The sequence below is a fragment of the Vespa mandarinia genome, chromosome 2, assembly GCF_050613455.1.
Source record: "Vespa mandarinia isolate Hongniang chromosome 2, ASM5061345v1, whole genome shotgun sequence".
Classification (NCBI taxonomy): domain Eukaryota; kingdom Metazoa; phylum Arthropoda; class Insecta; order Hymenoptera; family Vespidae; genus Vespa; species Vespa mandarinia.
The window spans coordinates 16078731-16104772 of record NC_140811.1 but is presented as its reverse complement, the minus strand read 5'-3'; the positions used below and the strand labels follow the sequence as shown (position 1 = coordinate 16104772).

Genomic DNA, 26042 nt, shown 5'->3' with positions numbered 1-26042 from the left:
AAAGAGGAAATAGATTTTTTGTTCGTTCACAATCACTCCTCTATCTTTCTCTATATACTAGGAAGTGTATGTGCGTATGTGTGGGTGTGCATATGCGTGTGCGTGTGCGTGTGCGTGTGGATATGTAATCGTTTTGAAATCGTTTTTCCTTATATGCCATTTTTTTTATACGAAGAGAAGATATATAAAAAGAGATATATATATACTAACGCATACATATGTGCAGCGTGGGAGAAGGATAACATGCGCCGGCGCGTCGTCGAAGCGCATGCTCCGAAATCGACACAACAAGGTTCGGGGCTTGGGGTTAATATTCGCTCGAGTAGGCTTGCCTAGCGTGGAAGAGAGGCCGCAGGTGGTCGATCGTTACCGAGAGGTATACCATAGCCCGGGGACTGTAACGTCCTTTGAATTTCGGTAGGACTTTTAAATAGAAATAATTAATCGTAATTAGTGTTATTAAAGAGAATAAATATTAAAAGAAAAAGTACAAGTACAAATCTAATAAAAGCTGATTTAATGGAAGTCGTTAGATCTAAAAACTCTTTTACGTTACGCCAATGACATATTAGTTGTAGGAGGGTTTGACAAGGCAAACTAAGGGGGATGAGGGTTCCTTGACTGGCTTTTGTGAGAGTGGTAGTGGCAAGTGTACTCGTTGTTGGTGCTAGATGTTCGTGATTCTATGCTTTCATAAGCATATCGTTCAAGGTAGTAAAAAGTTGATCTTTAGAGTACGCTTTTGTTATTAGATACAATCAGTACAAAGGCAGTCACGATCAGACATACTTCGCACGCGGTTACATGCTTCTCGAGGAAGAAACCGCATGCCACCTGTGGCACATTTACGTCGCGTGACCAGAAATTAGTTATGGGTATTGTGAATTTTCATTCTATCGGAATGAACGACAGTGACAGGCTCTTGTTAACTTGTGCGTTAAAGGATTTATTCGTGAGAACGCGAGATGTGCCGGTGATTAGTGATTTTTTTGTTCGTATCAAATATCGATTTCAATGATTGAAAGAAAATAGAATTTTTTAATGAATATAAAAAGAATTTTCCATGAATATGAATAAACAATTGCCGTGTCCTTGATTACATTTACGGTCAAACTGCTATTAATTAGACCGAGAAATCGGACTAAAAAGACTCTTTATCATATCAACACGTAGAAAAGAAATACGATAAAGATTTTACGCTTCATTCGCGAAAGGAATATTCGAGTAATCGAGCTTTCACGATACGATAGAAATTTGATTCTCTTGAATGCACCAATTTTAGGACTTATTTATTTAATGACGAGTTATTAAGGAATTAAAGGGAAAAGTCGAAATTATTTTTGTGATCCTCTTTTATTTTCTTTTATTCTTTTTTTCTCTTTTTTGTTCTCTTCTGTATTTTATTTGACTTCTCTCACAATAAATTCTTCTCACGTTGGCAGCTTGCCCGAGAGTATACGACTTGTTAATAAATGTAAACGTACGCGTGTAAATAGCCTTTTGTGTAAATAACGATCTTGCACACACTGTTAAAAGACTTTTAATAACGCTGAAGTAATGTGATACTTGTTAGTAACACATGCAGATACGTCTACGCAATTTTAATGCATAATGTGATACAACGTAAAGCTTTTGAATGTCGGTCGAACGTAAAAGATTATATAAATATTCAATGATTTCATTTAATCGAACATATTTCATCTTTATTTTTCATTATTTCCAGTTACGAGTATTTTATCTTTAAAGGAAGAGGAATAAGGATTTAAATGATGGGGAATATAAGAAGTATTTGTCGTTTTCAAAGATAAATGTAATAAAAGATTTCTGAAGATTACATTGATTTTGAGAACAAAAGAGAAAATTATTTCAATTATTATGATGACCGAGAAAACGAGCTTATCGTTTCAATCGCCTACGATGGAGGAGCACGAAAGAAATCTGATGACAGGAACGTTGGAGCAAAGAAAAGAAGCATTCAAGGAGGACGAAGAACTCATGAGAGAAACGACGAAATTTGTGACGGAGGTTATCGAAACAGCGGCCATAGAAGCTTCCAAAAGGAAGGAACAAGAGGAGGTAATGAAAACATTCATTTGAGAATTGCTTTGCTTTCATCGTGCGAACATTATTTTTTTCCCGGAGTCTCTTGAAAAATCTTCAAAGGGACTTCCTCGCTATAGCCCACTTTTCTAATCTTTCCACAGCTATTGACTTTTTAATATCTTCTTAATTAGAAGAATTCACTCGAATAATCAATAAAATGTTTCAGGGAGGTGACTTTGGTGAAGGTGAGTATTAAGCTACTTCAATTGACAGTCGAGTTATCGTATTAGATCTATGTAGCTTCGTAGTTGCAAAGTGAAAGAGAGAGAGAGAAAGAGAAAGAGAGAGAGAAAGAGTGAGAGAGTGAGAGAGAGAGAGAAAGAGAGAAAGAGAGAGAGAATGCACGTGCGAATGATAGAAAGAAAAAGAAAGACATATGTACATAAATACATATGGATAACACATTAAAGTATATGCATATGTATTTATATGCTACATACATAGGTATACAAACGTATAACGAAGCATATATAAGATGATAGTCAAGCTAAATTTATCATTAATTTCTGAATTTATCGACGTAGTTCGTTGGTAGAAAAAGAGATATAGATAGAAAAAGAGAGAGAGAGAGAGAGAGAGAGAGAGTGAGTGAAAGAAATATGCTAGCTAGTATCTCTCCTTACTTTGTAACGCAACCCCTATCGCCAGTAGTTCTCCTTTTTTTCCCCCCTTTAAACATTGATTCGCATTAAAGAAGAGTAAATGCATGTGTGCAGGCAGTAGTTTGAAAGGAGGCAATACCATCGCCGGCTGGAACAACCGAGCCCGTGGCTTCTGCAATCGAATTTTGAACGCACTTTGCCCGTGCTTCAGCAACAATGGTAAATCGTAGAGTGAAATTAGCGTTTATAGTAAGCGCTATTCTAAACTGCCAATTTGGAGCCCGTTGTCCTTCTTGCATCGTGCTCGCATCATCATTTACCACGTCATATCATCAAATAAACGTCGGCGAGATACCTCATCGGAGATCAGCACGGATTCTTTATATCTCCTGCTCCCTTTCAATAACAGCGGACACCTTCGTTTCTACATCGATCGATCATTATTATATCGAGAACTTGTTCGATTTTTAGTCGATGGCCATGACCGAGAAAATCGAGTGTTAATGAAATACGAAATTCAAAAATATTTAGTATTTTTCTTTTTTTTTTTCTTTTCTTTTCTTTTTACATTTTTCTTGTTTCTTTGTTTTTTCTTTCTCTCTTCCTTTTTTTATTTCTTGTTTTGTTTTTATATTTTTTCTCTTGCAGATTAATCTCATCTTTTTTCTATGTTTCTTTTTTCTTTTTCTTTTTTTTTTCTTTTTTTTTTCCTTTTAACGTACAATTACTTTGATCCTACGAACCATTTTATTATTTACATTTACTTTACTTTATATTATTATCTTTTGTATCTTATATGTGACATACGTTAATAGGGTGACATACGTTAGCGCAGTTTTTTTTCTTTTTTTTCTTTTTTTTTTATCATCAAGAATAATGGAATCGATATTCTGGAAGATAATTTTCGATGAAAAGAGGATGTGAAGAGAGAAAGTTTATTCAGAAGAGTGATCATAAACGTATCGCGTCAGGGACATCGGCTGAAGATCGAAAATACATGTACATGTTTCATAACTACGTCAAAGACAGAAGACTCCTTTTTTGTTCCCTCATTCACGTAGCATCTTTATCATCGTTCCCCCTCAGTTGCAAGTATGTATAAGGTAATAATCGTCCATAAATCGAGATAACAACACGGTCATAGAAATTGTCAAGTAACATTAAATGCACCTTCTATGCTAGTCTAGTAGATTCAATTGATTAAATGCAAGATCATATGCATTCGTACGTAATATCATATCGTGACCGTATGAATGGGTTTCTTTTATCCTTATTGACCTATTACAATCATCATTATCGTACCTTGAACAAGATGTCAATTTTTATTTTTTTCCTTTGGTGTCTTCTCTCTTATTATCGTGGCCGATGCGTTGTATGTACAATAAAGTGGCACTTTATGGCGGTTTTTCTTTTTTCTCTTTTTTTTTTTTTCTTTTTTCTTCTTTCCTCAATTAATGCCATAAGGAGGAAGCTAATTCGTTCGGTGTTGATTTATGGCGTTGATAATGGAACAATGTATATATATATATATATATATATATATATATATATATATACACGTGTCCTCGCATTGTAACGATAACGATAACCGTATCGTTAATACGATGTACCGAGGTAGAATGAAGTGGAAACAGGCGAGTATACGAAATATCGAACGGTTATTTAAAGAGAGAATATGTGTAGATATATATATATGTGTGTGTGTATGAGAAAGAGAAAGAGAAAGAGAGAGAGAGAGAGAGAGAGAGAGAGAGAGAGAGATAGAAAGAGAAAGAGGAAGAGAAATTAGTTAATAAAATTCGATCAATGTTAATTATATTAATCGAGTAATTTTTAATTCGATTAATATATCGAAATAAAAAGTCACGACTTTTGATCGTTATATATGAGAAACCTGTAAGAAAATATGAACGAATGACTTTATTCGATAACGATGAAATATTTTATTTTGAATAATAATGAGAAATATTCTTAGCAGATACGTAATATTATAATCCATTATAATCAGGGACCATGAATGTACAATTAAAATAGATAAATAATAGAAAGACCACGGAAAATTTGTATGCAACGCATCGTACGAATCTTTCAAAGAATTAAAACTCCCATGTATGTCCAGTAATACGTTATCAGATTGCACGTTATCGTTATCGAAACACCTCGTTTATAAAAAATCCAATCTGGGCATAAGTAGTTTTTAGAGTTCCTTGTAAAAAGAAAAAAAAAGAAAAAAAAAAAAAAGAAAAGAAAAGAAAAAAAAGAAAAAAGAAAAGAAGAAAAAAAGAAAATACGAAACAATCTTGCATGGCTTTCTTTCGTGACAAGAGTACATTTCGTTTAATGTGATATCTCTCTTTTTATACTTATCATATTTATTTCCTATAGAACTATTCAACTGGACACCATACCGATATCGCTTCACGAGACCCTAACCGTTCACCGACGGCACGAACTTCCGTTTCTTCGTTGAATGAACGAGGTCCCGAGAATTGTTACGAGAAATCGACACCGAGATGACGAGCCTATTTAAATCATTCGATGACAAAATAAATAACGTAATGTCAATTTTTGACGTGATAGTCGGAGACACTCTGATTGCGAATAAACACGTCTTATGTGGAACTCCTTCAAACGAGAATAGATATTATTACGGATATCGATGTTCCTCTACGTTTGAAAATCTTTCCAATCGCTTTACGATGATTAGGGAATATTCGATAAGGAGAAAGGGGGGAGGGAGGGGCGGGGGCCCTGGGGTGGGGAAGAAAAGAAAAGGAAAAGAAAAAGGGGATGCAATTAAATAATATCTTACGTTTTCGTCGCCTATCGATCTTACTCGTAATAATCATATATCCTTTTGATTTATTTTTTGAATTCTGTCAATAAAAAAATTTATAAAATTACTTTCTAACCAAGGCTCTCTAACGCTTTTTCTTTTCTTATCGTTACTGTGCTTCTTTTCTTCCTTCTTTCTTCTTTTCTTCCCTTTTTAATATTTTATTTATTATTATTCTTTTTTTTCCTTCATTTTTTGTTCTTTTTTTTCTTTTTTTTTTTTTTTTTTTTTTCTTTTTTTCTTTGTCCTATCTCTTAGCTTCTTAGCTATCGTGTTAATAAATAAACGTATACGCTTATCCAAACTAAATACCTGTCTGAAACGAGATCAATCTTTTAAAGTAATTTTCAACGGCGTAATTGTTAATGTTCCAATAAGACCGACTGCTGTGTGTATAATGCTCATGTTTAGTTTATAGTAAAAGAGCGAGTTCTTTTAAGGATTCAGCAAATGACGTCCACCTAATAGACGTATCTATATAACTTTACTCTATGAGAACATTTAATGCCGCTTAAGTGTTCGCATAACGTTCTATGGCACGTAAAATAGAGAAGAGAGAGAGAGAGAGAGAGAGAAAGAGAAAAAAATGAAAGTTCATCAATGTCAGTGTGGTGTTAATATATATATATATACAGGCTCTTTCTTTTCTTAACTATTCTATTTTATGACTCGTAGAAGATTATAATGTCGCGATGAAGCGACCCGGAAGAATGAGCGTTCCATTAAAATTATAAAACATCGTGATTGTATTCGTTAACTTCAATAGTTATAAAACAAAAAGTTAAATAAGTTAAAAATAAATCTCTCTCTTTTTCTCTCTCTCTCTCTCTCTCTCTCTCTTTCTCTCTCTCTCTTTCTCTCTCTTTCTCTCCCTCTTTCTCATACGACATGAAAAAAAAATGAAAGAAAAGAAGAAGTCGTTTAAATGTACAAAATAGATAGAATAGAAAATATATAGTATACGTATATTATATATATATATATATATATATATATATATATATATATATATTTGTCCTTGAATGAGAAGGAGAGAAAGTATTTTGTGAAGTGTGCCTACTCGTGAATGTACTTTTCCTTTAGCGTCAGCAAAAAAGAAAATTAGAAAAAAAAAAGAAAAGGAAAGAAAAATAAAGAAACAAAATGTAACATAATATATACGGATATTGTTTGTTGTACGAAGAAATGATACTTAAGAAAATTAACAAATGCGATTATTTAATTCGCATTAAAATAATTTTAAAATGGATGAGTCATCATTTCGAGCAACAAAAGCGAAAAGTTCATTAACGAGGCTAATTAATCCCTTATAACGAGGTCCAAATGGGCGTGATAATAACGATTCTTAATTTTACGTTTAATTAACGGTAGGAGAAGCCGGGGGCCAAATATGAAAAGCCGTAGGCTGTACGAATAGTCTTTCAGATGGTGACACCGTAAATGTCGATGGGTAAGAAAATCAATAATTTGGTAGTTCGGTCACGAATCGCATAGCAACACCCGCGCCGACCTTTTAAAGTTACCTATATTTATACACGTGTATATATATATATATATATATATATATATATATATATATATATATATATGTGTGAACAAATTTTTTTGTGAATTTGAAACAAAGAACCATTGGATCAATTATGATGATAATTATTATTTTTTATTTTTTATTTATTTATTTATTTTTTTTTAAGTGGGATCAATAAATAACGCCGCGAATATTACTCGAATGACAATCAAAAGATGTACCTATTATGTATTTCAATAAATTTTCTCAGTAATTATATTATATCAGAAAGATTAAAGACAGAGAGAAATAACTGATTAATATTGTTATCTATAATTAAAGCATGGATACATTGTCTATCGCCTTTAAATGATAGACAATATGTTTTGAGCATATGATTGACATTTCTTTTTCTAATAATTTTTTCTTTATTATATTAACATAAATATATATTTACATATAAGTGATAAAATTAAGAAAGAAAAGAGAAGTTACGTGAAAATTTAATTAGAAAAATTTCAAAGAAAGATAAAAATATCTAATTGTCTATGAAGAATGGAATAAAGAGAAAAAAAAAGAAGGAATAAAAAGATAGAAAAAGAAGAAAAAAACCAAAAAGATAAATTTCAATTGATACAGATCGATCGCGTAACTTCGAGTTTTCATGATTGAAAGTGGAAATAATTTATTATAAAATGCGACAAATCGTGTAGTTTATAAATCAATGTTTCCGTCTTGCATCTGCTAATATATAAAAAAAAAAAAAAGAAAAAAAGTTCGAATGTATGTATAATAATGTAATAGACGAATCGTATGAGAAGAAAATGAACATTTTTGTGCTTTGTTCGTCGAAATAAAACGTAAAATACGTTTATTTTTTCTTCGATGAATATCCACATAAATACCTGAGTATAGTATGTTTCTTTTTCTTTTATATATATATAATATATATAAAATATATATAATATATATATAATACTACTCCAAGTAACATAACTATTCCTTCTTCCTTACATCAAATATGTTTATATATGTATATATATAGTACATATATATATACTATATATAATATATACGTATACTATATATGTATATATATATATATATATATGTGTATATATAAATTCTTCGCGTTGCTAACGATTATTATGGAAACTATGGAAACGCGTTTGCTCGTCAGTGTTAGAAAGAAAATTTCTAAGATTAGTTACCAATCATTGTATAGTTTTATCGTGAGCGTAATATCTACGTTCGTGAAAAATTCGAATGCGCCAATTTTATCAAAATAGAATCTTAGTTGGATGTAATTTTTAAATATGATCGCTCAATGATCGATAGTACTATTGACAGTTCGATCAATCGAATTTTCAATTTTTTTTATTATAAAACTCGAGGAAGCATAATATGTGGAGAGATACGAAGTAGCTATTTACGTCACTTTAATGCGTTTCTCTGTGACAACAACGAACCGCGACATTGACGATCGTTCTACTTGTAATAAGTGGATAATTATGTATTATAGAATATAAAGGGGGTATACATATGTATATATGTATATATATATATGTATATACATATAAATATACGTATTAAAAATCTACATTTCTATAGAATACTAGAGTATATATTTTTCGTAAAAAAAAAAGAAAAAAAAAAAGAAAGAAAAAAGAACAGTAAGTATAGTTACATTAAAAAAAAATTTGGATTTTTTTTATATTTATTATAAAAATTAATTAAATTATTATGTTGATTTCATTAAAAACTACAGAAAGAATCATAGAACATGGAGTGCTCCAATGATGTCGAAGAAGTTAATATTAAAAAATGCAATGTAATTTGCAAAAGGAAACATTTAAAATCATTGAAAAGATACAGAGAAGATAAAACGTTTAAAAGTCTTCAGACAAAACGAGCTTTTCGAATAAAGGACACAGATGGTAAAATGATAACGATCGCAAGAATATCTACGTTCAATTATCCCCGATCTAGTATAGATCCTCCTTCTGAAAAGATTTCAAGGTTCGTTCAATTTCAAACAAAATATTATATCTTTCTTTCCATTCTTTGACGACAAATTTTTATCTAAAAAATTAACAAAAGAATATGTCTTCTCTTATAAAATCAATTTATTTGTTAAAAGAAAAATTCATTTTATTTATTAATTATTTAATATCATTTATTTTATAAATTTGATTAATATATATATATATATATATATAATAAAAACGTATTATTAATATCTAATATAAAATTTTTTGGAAAAAACGATGTTTCTTAGAATATCACAGTGTTCAATGTTAACAAATAAAAAGAAGAAGGAGAAGGTCCTTTCTTCTCAAAAGAGCAAACTTTATTTGTCTCTTCGAAAAAAAAGAGCTGAATTTCGTCAATCATTGATCAAAGCGATAACTGTGAAGAAAGAAAAAGAAGAAGAAGAAGAAGAAGAAGAAGAAGAAGAAGATGTGTGTTTCGATGCAAAAGAGTTTTGGCTTACGAAGAGCGAAGAGGATCTTTTGAGATATCATTATTACATTTTTCATGCGATCGATGACGTACACATCAAATCGATAGACAATAAAACATTGAAGAATATTTTACATTTGATTCCAGTTAAATGGCAAACGAAATTTCCAGAAATTTTAAATGAAGTCGTTCAAGAAACGAAGAATGATTATAATTTGACTATTAAAAAGGCCATTATTGATTTCGTTCTGCAGGAACCTTTGAGAGACGATTACAAATTGTTCGAAAAGGTTCTTTCATAAGTTTTTCTTATTTGTAAAATAATTCATAATTCTCTTTATAAATGTTTTTCTTTATATATATATATATAAATAAATTTGAAGAAGATAATGTAAATTTATTTTGTAGTTATCAAAAACGAAGGAGAGTGAAGAGATCAGACAATTTTCATTGGAATACAAATGTCGATATAGAAGAAGGAAATCGAAAATAGAAAGGATCACTATACTTTACAATAATTATATGCATAAATCTTTGGATTATTGGATGAGAGAATTTAGGTTCGTTAATCGAAAAAGTAGAAAGAATTTGTCGAAAAATTTTAATAATCATTTGATTATTATTAATTTTATCGCAGTAATAAGAGACAGATCGACATAGAAACGTTAGCGTCTAATGGAAAGCCATATGATCTTGGGAGTTTCGAGTACAGGATAATAAGGATGCTTCGAAACATGAGGAACGATCTCGAGACAAATTGGTTGCCAAAAATTAAAGCTGCGTTCTGTAATGTAAGATAAAATATTCCTTCTTTTTTATTTACTTTCGATCGTATTCAATGACATTGATTAAATATTTATCGTTTATTTTTATTTATCATAATTACGGCAAGTTAAGGAAGAAAGAACGTTCAAATAAAGTTGAAACGTCAATTGATGCATCCGAATTAAAAAGGACTTACGATTGTCTCGCTTTGATAATGGAAACGCAATTGCGAGAACTCTGTCTTAATTCCATGGAGGATTATATTGATTATCTCATGGACGTAGGTGTAAGTAATTAAAAGAATAGAAAAAAAAAAAAGAAAAAAAAACAGAAAAGAAAATAGAAGAAAGAAAAAAATCATTTATTAAACAAATTATTCTCTAAAGAAAAGTTTTTATTTACTTTACCATCGTTCAGGGTAAAAATTGTGGATTCAATATGAAAGTAATTGTGAAGAAGAAAGCAATTTTCTTTGATCCATCTTTTACAACGTTCGTGGAAACTTTAACATCACTTTTACATTCGATTTACGAAGCTGTGACGGTCTATCCACGTATCGAAAATGAGAGATCTTCTGAGAATTCGACAAATATGTTAAAGGTGTTTTAATGATTTCTTTGATTATTATTATGCGAATAATTGAAAATTTTTTTTTTATATTATTATTTTAGCCACTAATATCATCGGATTTATTGGAATATTATTCAAATAAGATCGTCGAATTAATAGAAGTACATAAAGTTGAGGTAGAAAAACAATTAGATGATTTCATGATCTATACAAAATTGATCGAGGAAGTAGAAGAGGAGGATGTCGTGGAACCATTTTTAAAAGCTGATCCACCTCGATCTTTCGAAGAATATTGTGATATCATTGAACATTATCATCAACTGAGTCATAATCTTCCGGTTATATTAGATCGTACTTATTTTGGAAAACTTTTCGAGGTTCGTAGGAAAGATCTCATAGATCATATAGTCTTTGAAGCTGATCGTTTAAAAGAATTTTTACTATCTAAAATGGTTGACGATTATCAACGAAATATGCGTGAGTAAGTATTGAGAAATATTGGAGATCTGTAAAAGTTAAATTTATTTAATTATTTCATCTACAATGATTTAATTCATAATACAATGTTTTATTAGTATAGGAGAACTTTATCAAAATATAGCAGATCAAGCGCTAAGTATACCACCAAATACGTCTGAACTCGTTAAACTCAAAGAATTCATAAATACTGCTGAAACTGAAACAATTTTTATCCTTGAAAGTCGTTTGAAAGATTTAAAAAAATATATTCTCTTTATATCAGACTATTGGATTTTAACACCAGTTGAACTCAAAACGAACAACTTTGCTTTTCAATGGTGAATCTCTTACAATTTCTTTATCGTCATCAATGAAATTGATTATTTCATTTAGAAAACTTTTCATTCGTTCTTTAGGTATCACAACATATCTTCTATCTTTGAACAACATCGAGATATCATCGCAAGCAAAACTGGCGAGTATCAAAAGATGTTGAAAGAAAAAATCGAGAAGTTTGAAAAGGATCTTGAAATTTATGCAAAATATTGCGACGAAATACAATATTGGGGCAATATCGATGAGATTTATCGTTACAGAAAAAAAGCTACCAGTTTGGAAAATAAAATAATTGCTGCGATGGAAACGATCGATAGATTTAATGAGGAAGAACAATTGTTTGGTTGGGAACTCACGCAATATCCGTTAAGAAAAAAGGTAAAAGGAAAATTAAATTGAACTTAAAGAAAATAAAATGAAAAATAAAGATATTGTATTGATGAAACAATTTTGCAATTAACGTTGATCGATGTCTTTGAACCAGATTGCCGATCAATTATCACCGTACAAAAAACTTTTCGACATAGCTTGTGAAGCCTTTACGAATATCGATTTATGGATGAATTCGATGATTGGCTCGCATGATCCAGAAGAAATAGAAGCCGAAACTGGAACAGCGTATCGAACTGCATATAAGTTAGAAAAGATTTTTCAAGAACAGATACCTAAAAAGTTAGCAGAGACGATAGTTAACAGAATAGAAGAGTTCAAAGCGCATATGCCAGTGATAATGACGTTAGGAAATCCATTCATGAAAAGTCGTCACTGGGAACAGATCTCAGAGATCGTTGGGTTTCCGATAAAAGTTGATAAACATATGACAATGGCTAAGGTATAAAGTTTCTATTACTCGTCAAAAATCTAATGATCTGAAGATCTTGAATCATTATCGTTAATATTATCATTATAGATATTAGATTATGGTTTAGCTGATTATGTTCCAAAATTCGAAGCAATTTCGGAAGCAGCAATGAAGGAAGGAAGTCTTGAGAAATCCTTGAACAAAATGTATACGGAATGGGAAGATATAGCGTTTGTAGTGAATCCTTATCGTGATACCGGTACTTACGTTATAGCTAGTGTTGATGAAATACAATTATTACTGGATGATCATTTGACCAAAGCACAAACTATGAAAAATTCTCTTTACATTAAGCCTTTTGAACAAGAAACTCTGTAAGTTAATCGACTTTCACCCGTTCATTTATATTTAAATATTTTTTTCACTTTTGCCATTAGATTTTTTCTTCTTTCAGTGAATGGGAAGCAAAGTTACTATTGTTGCAAGATATTATAGATTATTGGTTAGCCGTTCAAGCTACTTGGATGTACCTTGAACCAATTTTTTCTTCGCCAGATATTCAGCAACAAATGCCAGAGGAAGGTCGACGATTTAGTGCCGTTGACAAGGTAAATAGTTTGATATTTTCATATATCTTATTCTAGCAAAGATATTAAATGTAATTTTGAAACAGATTTGGAGAGAGATTATGGCAGCAGTAGCCAATGATCCAAGAGTTATGTCTGTTATTCAAATCGAGAAAATGTTGGAACGTTTCAAAAAATGTGCGAATTTACTCGATCTCGTTCAGAAAGGTCTAGTAGCATATTTGGAAAAAAAGAGATTATATTTTGCAAGATTTTTCTTTTTATCCAACGATGAGTTATTAGAAATATTATCAGAAACGAAAGATCCTACTAGGTAAAGTGAGCGTTAAAAAATATTTTACAACGTGCTCGTCAAATTACATTGATTTTTCACAGAGTTCAACCACATTTGAAGAAATGTTTCGAAGGCATCGCAAAACTTAGTTTCACGGAGAAAATGGAAGCAACGATGATGGAGTCTTCGGAAGGAGAAATGGTTCTATTTGAAGACATAATTGACACTGTTGCTGCTCGAGGACAAGTAGAAAAGTGGCTTTTACAATTGGAGATTGTTATGAAGAAGAGCGTTAGGGCACAAGTAAATCAGAACTGTTTATTTAATCAATATTGCACAATCAAACAATTTGAATTTGATTGTGTTAGAACTATGTATGATTATTATGATTGTTCAGGTCATACGAGCAAAAGATGCGTTCGTGACAAAAGCTCGATGTCAATGGGCTTTAGATTGGCCTGGACAAACGATTTTATGTATCAGCAAACTTTATTGGACCGCTTACACGACAGATTCATTTTCTACTAGTCCTAATGGCCTTAAGGATTACATTCAAGTTTGTATAAACGACCTTAATGACATCGTCAAGTTGGTACGCAGCAAGTTGTCAAAACAAAATCGAACGACCTTAGGTAATCTTTTAATTAATAAAATTCTATTACAAAAATTCTCCCTCGGTATTTTGAACATTATGATATTATATTCTCTGTAATTGCAGAAGCTTTAGTAACTTTAGACGTTCATGGAAAAGACGTTATAACAGAATTATTTGAACAAGGAGTATCTCATTCAACCGACTTTAAATGGCTTTCTCAGATGAGATATTATTGGACGGTTAATATACATTTATTGTCTTTAATTGTTACATTAAAAATATATCCTAATCATATTTATTTTTTCAATCACTAATCATACAGAAAGAAGACATGTATGTGATGATGATAAACTCAACTTTGAAATATGCCTATGAGTATTTAGGTAATACGTCGAGATTAGTGATAACACCATTAACAGATAGATGTTATAGAACGCTTTTTGGTGCATTACATTTGAATCTTGGTGGTGCACCGGAAGGTCCTGCTGGTACTGGTAAGACAGAAACCACAAAGGACATGGCAAAAGCTGTTGCCAAACAATGCGTTGTCTTTAATTGTTCAGAAGGCTTGGATTATATAGCTTTAGGCAAATTTATGAAGGTGAAACATTTTTAATTTTCATTCTTATCTTAAAACCATCGTCGTCTTTTTGACTATGTATCATTTTGTCAGGGTTTGGCTGCCACTGGAGCTTGGTCTTGTTTCGATGAGTTTAATCGAATTGATTTGGAAGTTCTGTCTGTCGTAGCTCAACAAATTTTAACGATTCAACGAGCAGTCAACGCAGGCAAAGAGATATTGATCTTCGAGGATACCGAATTGGTATTAGATCCAACTTGTGCTTGTTTCATTACAATGAATCCAGGCTATGCTGGACGAACCGAATTACCTGATAATTTGAAAGCTCTCTTTAGACCAGTTGCTATGATGGTTAGTTTAAAAAATAAATGTTAATTATAAGAATTGAATTTAAATAATTTTATTTAACGTTATATTAGGTACCGGACTATGCATTAATAGCAGAAAATACACTTTACTCTTATGGTTTCTACGAAGCTCGGCCATTGTCCGTTAAAATTGTCGTAGCTTACAGGCTTTGTTCCGAACAATTATCCAGTCAAAATCATTATGATTACGGCATGAGAGCCGTGAAATCTGTTTTGATAGCTGCGGGCAATTTAAAACTGAAATATCCCGAAGAAAACGAGGATATTTTAATGTTGCGTAGTATCAAGGACGTAAATTTGCCGAAATTTCTTAATCAAGATATACCATTATTCAACGTATATATCGTATATATCCTTTATATTCCAGCTGGAATATAGTAATCATATTCAGTAATATTTTTTTTTTTTTCTTTAGGGTATTATGTCTGATCTATTCCCAAATGTGACTCTTCCTACGCCAGATTACACGTCTCTGAATGAATGTACGGAAAAAGCTTGCTCGGAATCTAATATTCAATGTGTTCCTATTTTCCTCGAAAAAATACAACAGATTTATGAGATGATGATAGTTAGACATGGTTTCATGATCGTTGGTTTTCCTTTCGGTGGAAAAACTACAGCATATAGGATATTAGCTGATGCTCTTAGAATTTGTGAAGAAATGGTTAATATCTTTAAATTCTATATCTCAATAATTATTAATTAATATATTTATTTTATATTAATGTATCTCTTTAGAATCTTTTAAACGAAAACAAAGTAGAAATAACCGTGATGAATCCTAAAGCGATAACTATGGGCCAATTGTATGGAGAATTTGATCCTGCCTCTCACGAATGGAAAGATGGAATTTTAGCAGTAAGCTATCGTACTTTTGCTGTTTCTACTAACACCAATCGCAAATGGTTGGTCTTTGATGGACCTATCGATGCTATCTGGATCGAAAGTATGAACACGGTTTTGGATGATAATAAAAAATTATGTCTTATGAGCGGTGAAGTGATACAATTAGCACCAAAGACCAATTTAGTTTTCGAACCGATGGACCTTGAAGCCGCTTCACCAGCTACGGTATCACGTTGTGGTAATGTCAATTTATTATCTTAGACTTAATCATTTCTTTTTTTTCTTTGTCTATAAATAATAGTCCTGTCTTGTACGTGATAAACTAGGTATGATTTATATGGAACCCTCTGCGTTAGGATGGAAGCCATTGTTATTATCATGGATCTCTATGACACCAGCAAAAATAGATCCTTGGTTAAAAAATTTCCTTTACGAATCATTGTTCATAAGATTTTGTAAACCACTTTTCCGTTTCTTACGTCGTGGTAATGTCAAGGTATATCATTTATTATTTTATTTTTATAATTCTTGAATTGAATAGATTTTTATTTAAAGGAATTGTGTCCAATGCCTGATTCGAATCATTTGCGATCGATAACGTATCTGATGGACTGTTTCATCGAGGAATATCACGATGAGAAGATAGCTAAAAATATCGACGAATATGATCTTCGAGCACAAGTTGAGGTAAAAAAATATTTAATAATTTGAGATATATATATATATATATATATTGTATATATCAACTTAATAAAATCTACGATAACACAGGGATCTTTTTTCTTCTCTTGTATATGGGCAATGGGTGGTACTTTGGATGCAAGTTCGAGAGAAAAATTCAGTATACTTTTTCGTGGTTTTATGGAAAGAGAATTTCCATTAGCTCTGATGGAAAAATATCAATTGGAAGAACCAATACCACAACCTGAAAAACCATACATCTTTGTCATGCCTAAATATAATCTTGTTTTTGATTATAGATTCATTAAAGAGGTAAAAATAATTCTATACAAGGACGAAATTAATACGTTCATTCAAGCTATGAATAAAAATTATTATGTCTACAGGGTAAAGGAAAATGGAAATTATGGTCGGACGAATTAATCAACGTTCCCCCCATCCCTCGAGATATTCCAGTTAATCAAATAATCGTCCCGACCGTGGAAACAATACGTTATACTGCTCTCTTTCAGTTATTAGTTCAACATGAAAAACCTGTGCTTTTTGTTGGACCAACAGGAACAGGCAAATCCGTTTATATAACTGATTTCTTATTGAAAAAAAATAATTCAGCCGTTAATAAGCCATTGTTTATAAATTTCTCCGCTCAAACTACGGCCAATCAGACTCAAGAAATAATAATGAGCAAGCTTGATAGAAGGCGCAAAGGTGTTTTCGGTCCACCTGTTGGAAAACGATGGATTATTTTTGTCGATGACATATCGATGCCATTAAAAGAAACCTATGGTGCACAACCACCTATAGAATTGCTTCGTCAATGGCTTGATCATTGGCAATGGTTATAAACTTATTTTAATAACGTCATTATTTTAATAACATTATTATTTTAATAAGTATAACAATTTTTATAGAATTTATTTATCAAATTTATTTATTTTAAACGAATAGGTACGATTTAAAAGAAATGATACCGATCAAATTAATCGAGATTCAATTGATGTGTGCCATGGCACCGCCTATTAGTGGAGGAAAAGATATCACTCCACGATTCAAGAGACACTTCTTCGCTTTAACAATATCCGATTTTGAGGACGACGTTATGATAATGATATTCAGTAAAATCATATTATGGCATCTTGACACAAGGTCTGTCGATATCTTTTTTTCTTTTTTTTTTCTTTTTTTTATCATGATCATTTACGAGAACATCATTTTGTTTTCGTTTATTCAGAGGTTTCGGTAAAGAATTTGATCCATGCATCGATCAAATTGTTTTCGCGACTTTGGATGTCTTTAAGGAAAGTCTTAAGAATCTTTTACCGACACCAGCGAAATGTCATTATATATTTAACCTCCGAGACTTTTCCAGAGTTATACAGGTTTTATATTTTAATATTTCAATTGTAAAAATTATTGAAAAATTTTCTTTCAATCAATGTAAATGATATATAATATTTTTTAAACATAGGGAATACTCTTGTCTGTTCCCGAAGCAATGTCCACTTTGACAAGTATGAAAAGATTATGGGTTCATGAGATTTTACGTGTATTTGGTGATAGATTAGTCGATGAAATTGATATGAATTGGCTTATCGAACAATTGCATTTGACTCTGAAAGAACATATGGAAATATCCATGGAAGAATTGTTTAAAGATTTTCTTCGAGGTAGCACAACTGGCAAGGTATTACATATAACACGTGATTATGATAAAAATATCTTATTATTTCATGGGAGATTTATTCGATTTATCGTTTTAGATCACCGATTACGAGCTGAGAAAATTATTGTATTGTGATTTTATTGATACAAAAGTGGATGTTCGTTTGTATAAAGAAGTATTTGATTTAGAAAAATTACGAGAAATTGTTGAGACTTATTTAACGGAATACAATGCTATGTCAAAGAAACCGATGTACTTAGTTTTGTTCCGGTAAAGAATCACTTTAATTATTTTAATTCAAGAAGAAATATACAAATACATTTGGAAATTTATATTTTGCATGTGTAATTCAGTTTTGCCATCGAACATTTGTCAAAAATCTCTCGTATCATTAAACAACCAAGAAGTCATGCTCTTTTGGTCGGCGTTGGTGGTTCTGGAAGACAATCATTGACCAGATTGGCATCACACATTTGCGACTACGACGTTTTTCAAGTTGAGATAAGCAAGCAATATGGTATGAATGAATGGCACGAGGATATTAAAACGATCATGCGTAAGGCTACTGCCACAGAATTGCATTCGACATTTCTCTTCACTGACATTCAAATCAAAGAGGAGAGCTTTTTAGAAGATATCAGTAATATGTTGAATTCTGGAGAAGTATGTTATTATTTATTATCTGTTAAAGATATTATTGACCTTAGATTTCTTATTACATTAAAATTGATTGCATAGGTACCTAACATATTCAATAACGAAGAGAAAGTTGAAATTTGCGAGAAAATGCGACAAATCGATCGACAACGAGACCGATCCTTGCAAACAGATGGTAGCTTAGTTGCTCTCTTCAATCTTTTTGTACAAATAGCACGCGATCAGCTTCACATAGTCGTAGCCATGTCACCGATCGGTGATGGTTTTAGAAATCGCATTAGAAAGTTTCCAGCGTTGGTTAATTGCTGTACCATCGATTGGCTACAAGTATAATACAAATATATTTCTTCGATCGATTGATTTCATCTTCGAACATAATCTCATTATCCTTGTTATATTTTTCAAGGCATGGCCTGAGGATGCACTGATAGCTGTTGCAACGAGATTTTTATCTGAAATCGAATTGTCAGATCACGAGAGACAAGTAGGAATAGATATGTGTCGTTTCTTTCATGTATCCACAGAAAAATTAAGTGCAGAATTTTTAATACGTCTCAATAGATATAACTACGTAACACCAACGTCCTACCTCGAGATGATCAATACTTTCAAGGATCTTTTAGATAAGAAAAGACGGTAAATATATAGACGATTAATATTTAAATAAATATTAAATTTCTTCTCTAAACATTATACTATTTCATTTTTTATTATGTTCAAAATTTGATATATCATCATAGAGAAACATTACTCGCCAAAGCACGATATCAGGGTGGATTAGGTCGATTAGATAGTACACAGCAACAGGTCGCGGATATGCAAGAAACTTTAAGAAAATTGCAACCACAGTTGATTACTGCTACTCAAGATGTTCAAAAAATGTTGATTGATATTGAAAAAGAGAATCAAGATGTAGCAGAATTTGAAAAAATAGTTAAACTCGACGAAGTTGCAGCTCAAGTAAGCAGATAAAGAATTATTGACTTAACGAATTCTCGTCATTGAAAATTATCTTTTGTAGACTGTCGCCGATGCAGCAGCTGCAATTAAAGCAGAATGCGATGCGAGCTTAGCAGAAGCAATGCCATTTCTGCGTAATGCTCAAGCAGCTCTTGATACTTTAACTTCAAAAGATATTGCAGTAGTCAAAGTTATGAAACGTCCACCGTATGCCGTGAAACTTATTGTCGAAAGCGTTTGCGTTCTTAGGGTATTCTCATAATGATCTAAAACTTTATCCATTTCATATGCATATGTTCGAACTCTTTCATAATTTTCATAGATGATCATCGTTTCAGGAAATAAAGCCAGACAGAGTACAAACGAAGGATGGTATAGTTGATGATTATTGGAAGGCTTCTTTAAGGATGCTCAGTGATGCTAAATTTCTTGATTCCTTATTGAACTTTGACAAGGACAATATACCAGAAAAAGTGATAGAGAATATCCGTAAGAATTATTTGACAAAATCTGATTTTGATCCCGAAAAGATCAAGAAAGTCTCGACGGCTTGCGAGGGACTTTGTCGATGGGTTATGGCGATGTCGGAATACGACAAAGTAGCGAAAGTGGTTGCTCCAAAAAAGGAGGCTTTGGCTGAAGCTGAAGCGACATATAAAGAAGCATTGGACGAGTTGAATTTAAAACGGAGCCAATTACAAGAAGTTCAAGTATGTTGGCTATTTTAAAATAAATTCATATCTCTTGATTTTCTTCTTTCATTTTATTTACATATTTTACGTATTTTTATTCTTTCTTCGTTATCATTGTTGTTGTTGTTAGAATAAATTAATTTCTCTGGAAAAATTATTAAATCAAAGAAAGGAAGATTTTCAAGCGATGTCCGATCAGGTTACTGAATGTGAACTAAAGATAAAACGTGCAGAAGAACTTATTGGTGGATTAGGCGGAGAATATAATCGTTGGTTGTTGAGCGCTCAAGAACTCGGAGATAGGTAGTTCCTTTTTCATTTTAATAAAAAGAAAAATAATGATCGTAATTAAATAAATGAATGTGAGAAAGCATTAATCTAGAGTTAATTGGACATGAATGTGAGAAAACATTGATGTTAGAGCTAAAATCATTCTAGATTTCGCTTTCTCTTTATTTATTTTTCTCTTGCATTTTATCTCAAGATTTTATCGTAACTATCATAAAAATTTCATCATCAATTAAGAGAGAAAGTTCGACCTATTTAAAACTCTTCTTGCTTTAATTAAATGTATCATAGATATTATCGGCTAACTGGAGACGTCATCATTGCCTCTGGAGTGATCGCTTATCTTGGTCCATTTACAATGCCGTTTCGTGTACATCAAGTTGCGGAATGGGTGGAGCTTTGTACAAATTTGGAAGTGGTATGCACAAAAGATTTTCAATTGCGTGACGTACTCGGTGATCCCGTTTTAATAAGAGATTGGAACATATTTGGATTACCAAGTGATCTATTTTCTATTGACAATGGTATTATCGTTACGTAAGTATACTCATGATCTAAATATAATCAACAATAATTGAAAAAATAATTCTTATTATTATCATACATTCAAACATTTTATTCTATGTCATAGAAATGCAAGAAGATGGCCACTGATGATAGATCCTCAGAATCAAGCGAATAAATGGATCAAAAATATGGAAAAGACTAATAATCTCAGTATCATTCGATTGACACAAATGGATTACGTCAGAGTTTTAGAGAATGCTATTCAATTTGGCCAACCTGTATTATTAGAGAATATTGAAGAAGAACTGGACGCTGTTCTCGAGCCAATCCTTTTAAAACAAACGTTTAAACAAAGTGGTGTTTTATGTATTAGATTAGGTGAAACTGTAATTGAGTATAATAATAATTTTAGGTAGGCATACCGTGAGGCAGCAATTGGAACAATATTAAAGGGAAATACTCGCATGTTCAATCTCTTTTCATAGATTTTACATAACGACCAAACTGAGAAATCCTCATTACTTACCAGAAGTAGCTGTTAAAGTTACTTTGGTCAACTTTGTAATTACACCGGAAGGATTGGATGATCAATTGCTTGGCATAGTTGTTGCTAAAGAAAGGCCAGATTTGGAATCTGAAAAAAATGCACTGATTTTACAAAGCGCCACAAATAAAAGGTATTTGTTATTATTCTCTTTTTTAATTTTTTATTGCGTGAAAATTTCTGATACTCTTTTTTTTTATGTATATTCAGATTGTTGAAGGAAACGGAGGATAAAATTTTAGAAGTATTATCCGTAGCCGAAGGTAATATTCTCGAGGATGAAGAGGCAATCGATATATTAACGTCTTCAAAAAATTTGAGCGACGATATTCATATAAAACAGGCGGCTACTGAGATCACTGAGAAATCGATCGATGCGGCTCGACTTCAATATACGCCGATTGCAATTCACTCCACCGTATTGTTCTTCACTATAGGTATGACGTATGAAAAATATAGAATAATTTATTTGTTCTTTTATTTATGAAAATGTTTATTTACAGCTGTATTAGCAAACATAGATCCAATGTATCAATATTCATTAGTGTGGTTCGTCAATCTTTACACTATGGCGATTGAAAATACACATCCTGCGGAAAATTTAGAGCAACGTTTGAAAGATCTTATCGAATACTTTACTTATTCGCTCTTTTTAAACATATGCAGATCACTATTCGAAAAGGATAAACTTTTGTTCTCTTTACTTCTTGTTATTAATTTGTTGAAACAACAAAAAAAGCTTTCCATGCCTCAATGGATTTTTCTCTTAACTGGTGGGGTTGGTCTTGATAATCCTTATGTTAATCCAACTACATGGCTACCTGTTAAACAGTGGGACGAATTATGCAGATTGGACGAAGTCATTGGATTTTCTGTAAGATTATTATTTAAATACTATTAAAATATTAACAAAGAAAAAAAAAGGTAATAATGCTTATAAACATTTCCATTTTGAATCGTCCAGGGTATTAAAGAAAATTTCATTAAGAAAAGTAAAGAATGGAAAACAGTGTTCGATTCAAAAGAACCGCAGAACACGATATTTCCAGTTCCATACGATAAAATCAACATGTTTCAAAAGCTGTTGATATTGAGATGTATTAGACCGGATAAAATTGTACCAGCTGTTCAGAATTTCGTCAACGGTACTTTTTGTTTATCTTTGAGTCTTAATCAATTAGTAAATAAAACGAAAGTACATAGAAAATTATTTTTAGCTGAACTTGGTCCGCAGTTTGTAGAAGCACCGACATTCGATTTAGTTTCTTCATATGCCGATTCTAATAATTGCGTTCCATTGATATTCGTATTAACTCCTGGAGCTGATCCAGCTCAAATATTGTTAAAATTTGCTGATGATCTAGGTTACGGAGCAAATCGATTATTTTATTTGTCCCTGGGACAAGGTAAAAATCTAACTATTTATAATCGAGCTTGTAAATTACACTCATCATTTTATTTCCTGTTTTCTCTATCGTGTATTATTTTTCAGGTCAAGGACCAATCGCTGAGGAACTAATAGAAAACGGTGTAACGCATGGTCATTGGGTGGTTCTACAGAATTGTCATCTCGCAAAGAGTTGGATGCCAACTTTGGAAAAAATCTGCGAAGGCTTCATGCCTGAGGCAATTCATTCGGACTTTCGATTATGGCTCACTAGTTATCCAGCTGAACACTTTCCCATTTCGGTTCTTCAGAATGGCATTAAAATGACAAATGAGCCTCCCAAAGGCTTGAGAGCTAACATCATTCGATCGTACATGAATGATCCGATCAATAATCCTGACTTTTTTGAGTCCTGCAGTCAGAGTGATACTTTTAAAAAATTAATCTATTCTTTATGTTTCTTTCATGCCATCGTGCAAGAAAGACGAAATTTCGGCCCTATTGGCTGGAATATACCCTATGAATTTAATGAAACAGATTTGAGAGTTAGCATTCTCCAATTGCACATCTTTCTAAATGAATACGAGGACGTACAATTTGAAGCACTCAAATATCTTACTGGAGAATGTAATTATGGTGGTAGAGTTACCGATGAATGGGATCGTAGAACATTGAATACCATTTTAGAGAAATTCTATTGCAAGTGAGTAATTCAAAAATTATTGCTGATTGAAAAAATATTTATCTGAATCGTTTTTGTTCTGTTTCTTTTCTTTTCTTTTTTCTTTTTTCTTTTCTTTTTTTTTAATTCATCAGGGAAGCACTCGGAGAAGATATCTATTACTTCGATACCAGTTCAAAAATTTATTACTGTCCTCCAGTCAGAGAATACGATGCTTACGTTGAATATACGAAAAATCTTCCATTAATTACCGCGCCAAGTGTTTTTGGAATGAACGAAAATGCGGATATTATTAAGGATCAGCAAGAAACATCGTTACTTTTCTCTTCTATTTTATTGACTCAGGTAAGATCGATCACGATTTCGTTTATTTTAAAACGATCGTTCTATTTTTTATATGAAATTGAACTGTTTGTTTTTTGCTATCCAGGATCGTCTGGTAGGTATATTGTATGTGAATATGAATTATTAATTTTTCAATTAGCTAATAAATAATTTTAATCGTTCATTTGATATTTTAACACGCAGGATTTATGGCAAATAAGGGTACGTATTTTTTCTTTTTTTTTTTTGTTTTTTTTTTTTTTTATAATTAAAACGACGTTTTGATCGATCGATTTTTTTGCGAGATAAAACTCACGAATAATAAGGCGCAAAAATAGATTAACGTTGCACGCAACTAAACGATAAATTTCTTCACTTCGCAGGAGACGGTTAAAACTGGAACTGGGGCGATGACGAGCGACGAGATAGTCTTCAACGTTTCTGCCGATATTTTGAGCAGACTTCCAGTGGATTATGATATCCAAACTGCGAATGAGAAATATCCTACATCTTATAGTCAAAGCATGAATACCGTATTAGTCCAAGAAATGGGTCGTTTCAATAAATTATTAAACTGTATTCGAAGTAGCTTGATCAATATCCAAAAAGCTATAAAAGGTCTCTCTTTCTTTTTTAGAATCTATCGTAACAAATTATATATCCTCGTTTCGTATCATTGATCGATTTAAAATTTTAAATAAAATCTAAATCTTAATTCTTTCGAACAGGTTTCATCGTTATGTCTTTTGAGCTCGAAGATATTTATGGGACAATATTAACTGCTAAAATACCATCTTATTGGATGCAACACTCCTATCCTTCTTTGAAGCCTCTCGGTAGTTACATAAATGACTTTTTGCAACGTTTAAATTTTTTACAGGTAATTATTACGACAACGATCAATATTATTGTATTACTACTACATTGCTATTTCACAGAAATGGTACGACGAAGGTCCTCCTACGGCTTTCTGGCTATCAGGATTTTATTTTACTCAAGCATTTTTAACCGGTAGTAGACAGAACTACGCGAGAAAATATAGTATACCAATCGATCATTTGGTTTATGATTTCATTATTCTCAAAGAAACTGTCTTTAATACACCGCCTGAAAATGGAATTTATATTTATGGATTATTTTTGGATGGTGCTAGATTCGACAGAAATGAAATGGAATTGAAAGAAAGCATACCCAAAGTCCTTTACGACGACATGCCTTTTGTAAATATACAACATTGAATTTTTTCTGATATTTAGATTAGGATAATAAAATTTATTTTTTTTCTCCTCTTTTTCTTTTTTCTTTTTTATTTTTTTTTCTTTGTTTATGTTGCTTCCTACATTAGATTATGTTAGATTCCTATTTAGATATGCTTTTAGTCGTTGCTTTTTATGGATTACATAATATTTCTAAGTGCATGTAATAATAAACGTTATTTGCAATTGAATAGAGGATGTGTCGTTCAACAGTATGTATTATCGTACGAGCGTAAAGCGAACTTCGTGTAACTCGTTTTAACGAGGCGTAATTTCTAAATACCTTCTTTTTTTTTTTCTTTTTTTAGTTGTGGTTACTACCAACAAGAAAAGAGGATATCAAGGAAAAACGAACGTATACGTGTCCTCTTTATAAAACCAGCGAGCGTCGAGGAGTATTATCAACTACAGGACATTCGACAAATTTTGTTATAGCTATGTGGTTACCTACAACAATGCCACCGGAACATTGGATTATGCGAGGAGTTGCTATGCTTTGTCAATTATCAGAATAAAAATATCTTTTTATAGATTATATTAGGCGGGCTTTTTTAAATTTTTTTCTTTTTCACGAATAATATCGATATTTTTGTATTCTATCAATAGAGGGCACTATATGTCGTTGAAATCTGATTGGTTGAACTTCAATAAAAGAACCAATTACATGAGCTACCAATTCGAACGCTGTTGTAATATCGTCTATATCTA

The 26042-nt window shown here is 31.8% G+C and overlaps 4 protein-coding genes across 6 annotated transcripts; all 4 read left to right on the top strand.

Annotated features, from left to right (window-relative positions):
• Positions 1 to 37: 37 nt before the first annotated feature.
• On the top strand, positions 38 to 5449 carry LOC118443526 (uncharacterized). Of its 3 annotated transcripts, none has more exons than XM_035870660.2 (5): positions 38 to 417; positions 1724 to 2076; positions 2270 to 2288; positions 2820 to 2924; positions 5091 to 5449. In XM_035870660.2, the coding sequence occupies exons 2-5, from the start codon at positions 1876 to 1878 to the stop codon at positions 5135 to 5137; spliced, it is 372 nt and encodes a 123-aa protein (XP_035726553.1). In that variant the 5' UTR covers positions 38 to 417; positions 1724 to 1875; the 3' UTR covers positions 5138 to 5449. The 3 variants fall into 3 exon arrangements, with proteins under 3 accessions (XP_035726553.1, XP_085521127.1, XP_085521128.1); XM_085665001.1 differs by lacking the exon at positions 38 to 417 and adding an exon at positions 723 to 875; XM_085665002.1 differs by lacking the exon at positions 38 to 417 and adding an exon at positions 818 to 973.
• A 3382-nt stretch (positions 5450 to 8831) lies between these two features.
• LOC146873237 (dynein axonemal heavy chain 7-like) lies at positions 8832 to 10311 on the top strand. The gene is made up of 4 exons (XM_085664207.1): positions 8832 to 9067; positions 9327 to 9801; positions 9920 to 10071; positions 10149 to 10311. Exons 1-4 carry the CDS (start codon positions 8832 to 8834, stop codon positions 10309 to 10311), a joined length of 1026 nt encoding a protein of 341 aa, XP_085520333.1.
• A 179-nt stretch (positions 10312 to 10490) lies between these two features.
• LOC146873236 (dynein axonemal heavy chain 7-like) lies at positions 10491 to 12821 on the top strand. The gene is made up of 7 exons (XM_085664199.1): positions 10491 to 10562; positions 10694 to 10876; positions 10948 to 11327; positions 11422 to 11643; positions 11722 to 12019; positions 12126 to 12473; positions 12552 to 12821. The coding sequence occupies exons 1-7, from the start codon at positions 10491 to 10493 to the stop codon at positions 12819 to 12821; spliced, it is 1773 nt and encodes a 590-aa protein (XP_085520325.1).
• Positions 12822 to 12943: 122 nt separating this feature from the next.
• On the top strand, positions 12944 to 25997 carry LOC118443371 (dynein axonemal heavy chain 7). The gene is made up of 39 exons (XM_085664943.1): positions 12944 to 13051; positions 13117 to 13343; positions 13406 to 13607; positions 13702 to 13936; positions 14023 to 14138; positions 14222 to 14500; positions 14573 to 14830; positions 14899 to 15183; positions 15263 to 15511; positions 15586 to 15931; positions 16020 to 16189; positions 16249 to 16380; positions 16465 to 16686; positions 16761 to 17212; positions 17323 to 17520; positions 17606 to 17753; positions 17843 to 18058; positions 18135 to 18307; positions 18391 to 18700; positions 18776 to 19021; positions 19101 to 19330; positions 19435 to 19654; positions 19716 to 19904; positions 19993 to 20364; positions 20477 to 20649; positions 20926 to 21171; positions 21266 to 21553; positions 21627 to 21818; positions 21896 to 22122; positions 22189 to 22559; positions 22650 to 22830; positions 22903 to 23091; positions 23178 to 23775; positions 23889 to 24099; positions 24283 to 24300; positions 24462 to 24696; positions 24807 to 24958; positions 25017 to 25298; positions 25643 to 25997. The coding sequence occupies exons 1-39, from the start codon at positions 12968 to 12970 to the stop codon at positions 25847 to 25849; spliced, it is 9129 nt and encodes a 3042-aa protein (XP_085521069.1). The 5' UTR covers positions 12944 to 12967; the 3' UTR covers positions 25850 to 25997.
• The last annotated feature ends 45 nt before the right edge of the window (positions 25998 to 26042 follow it).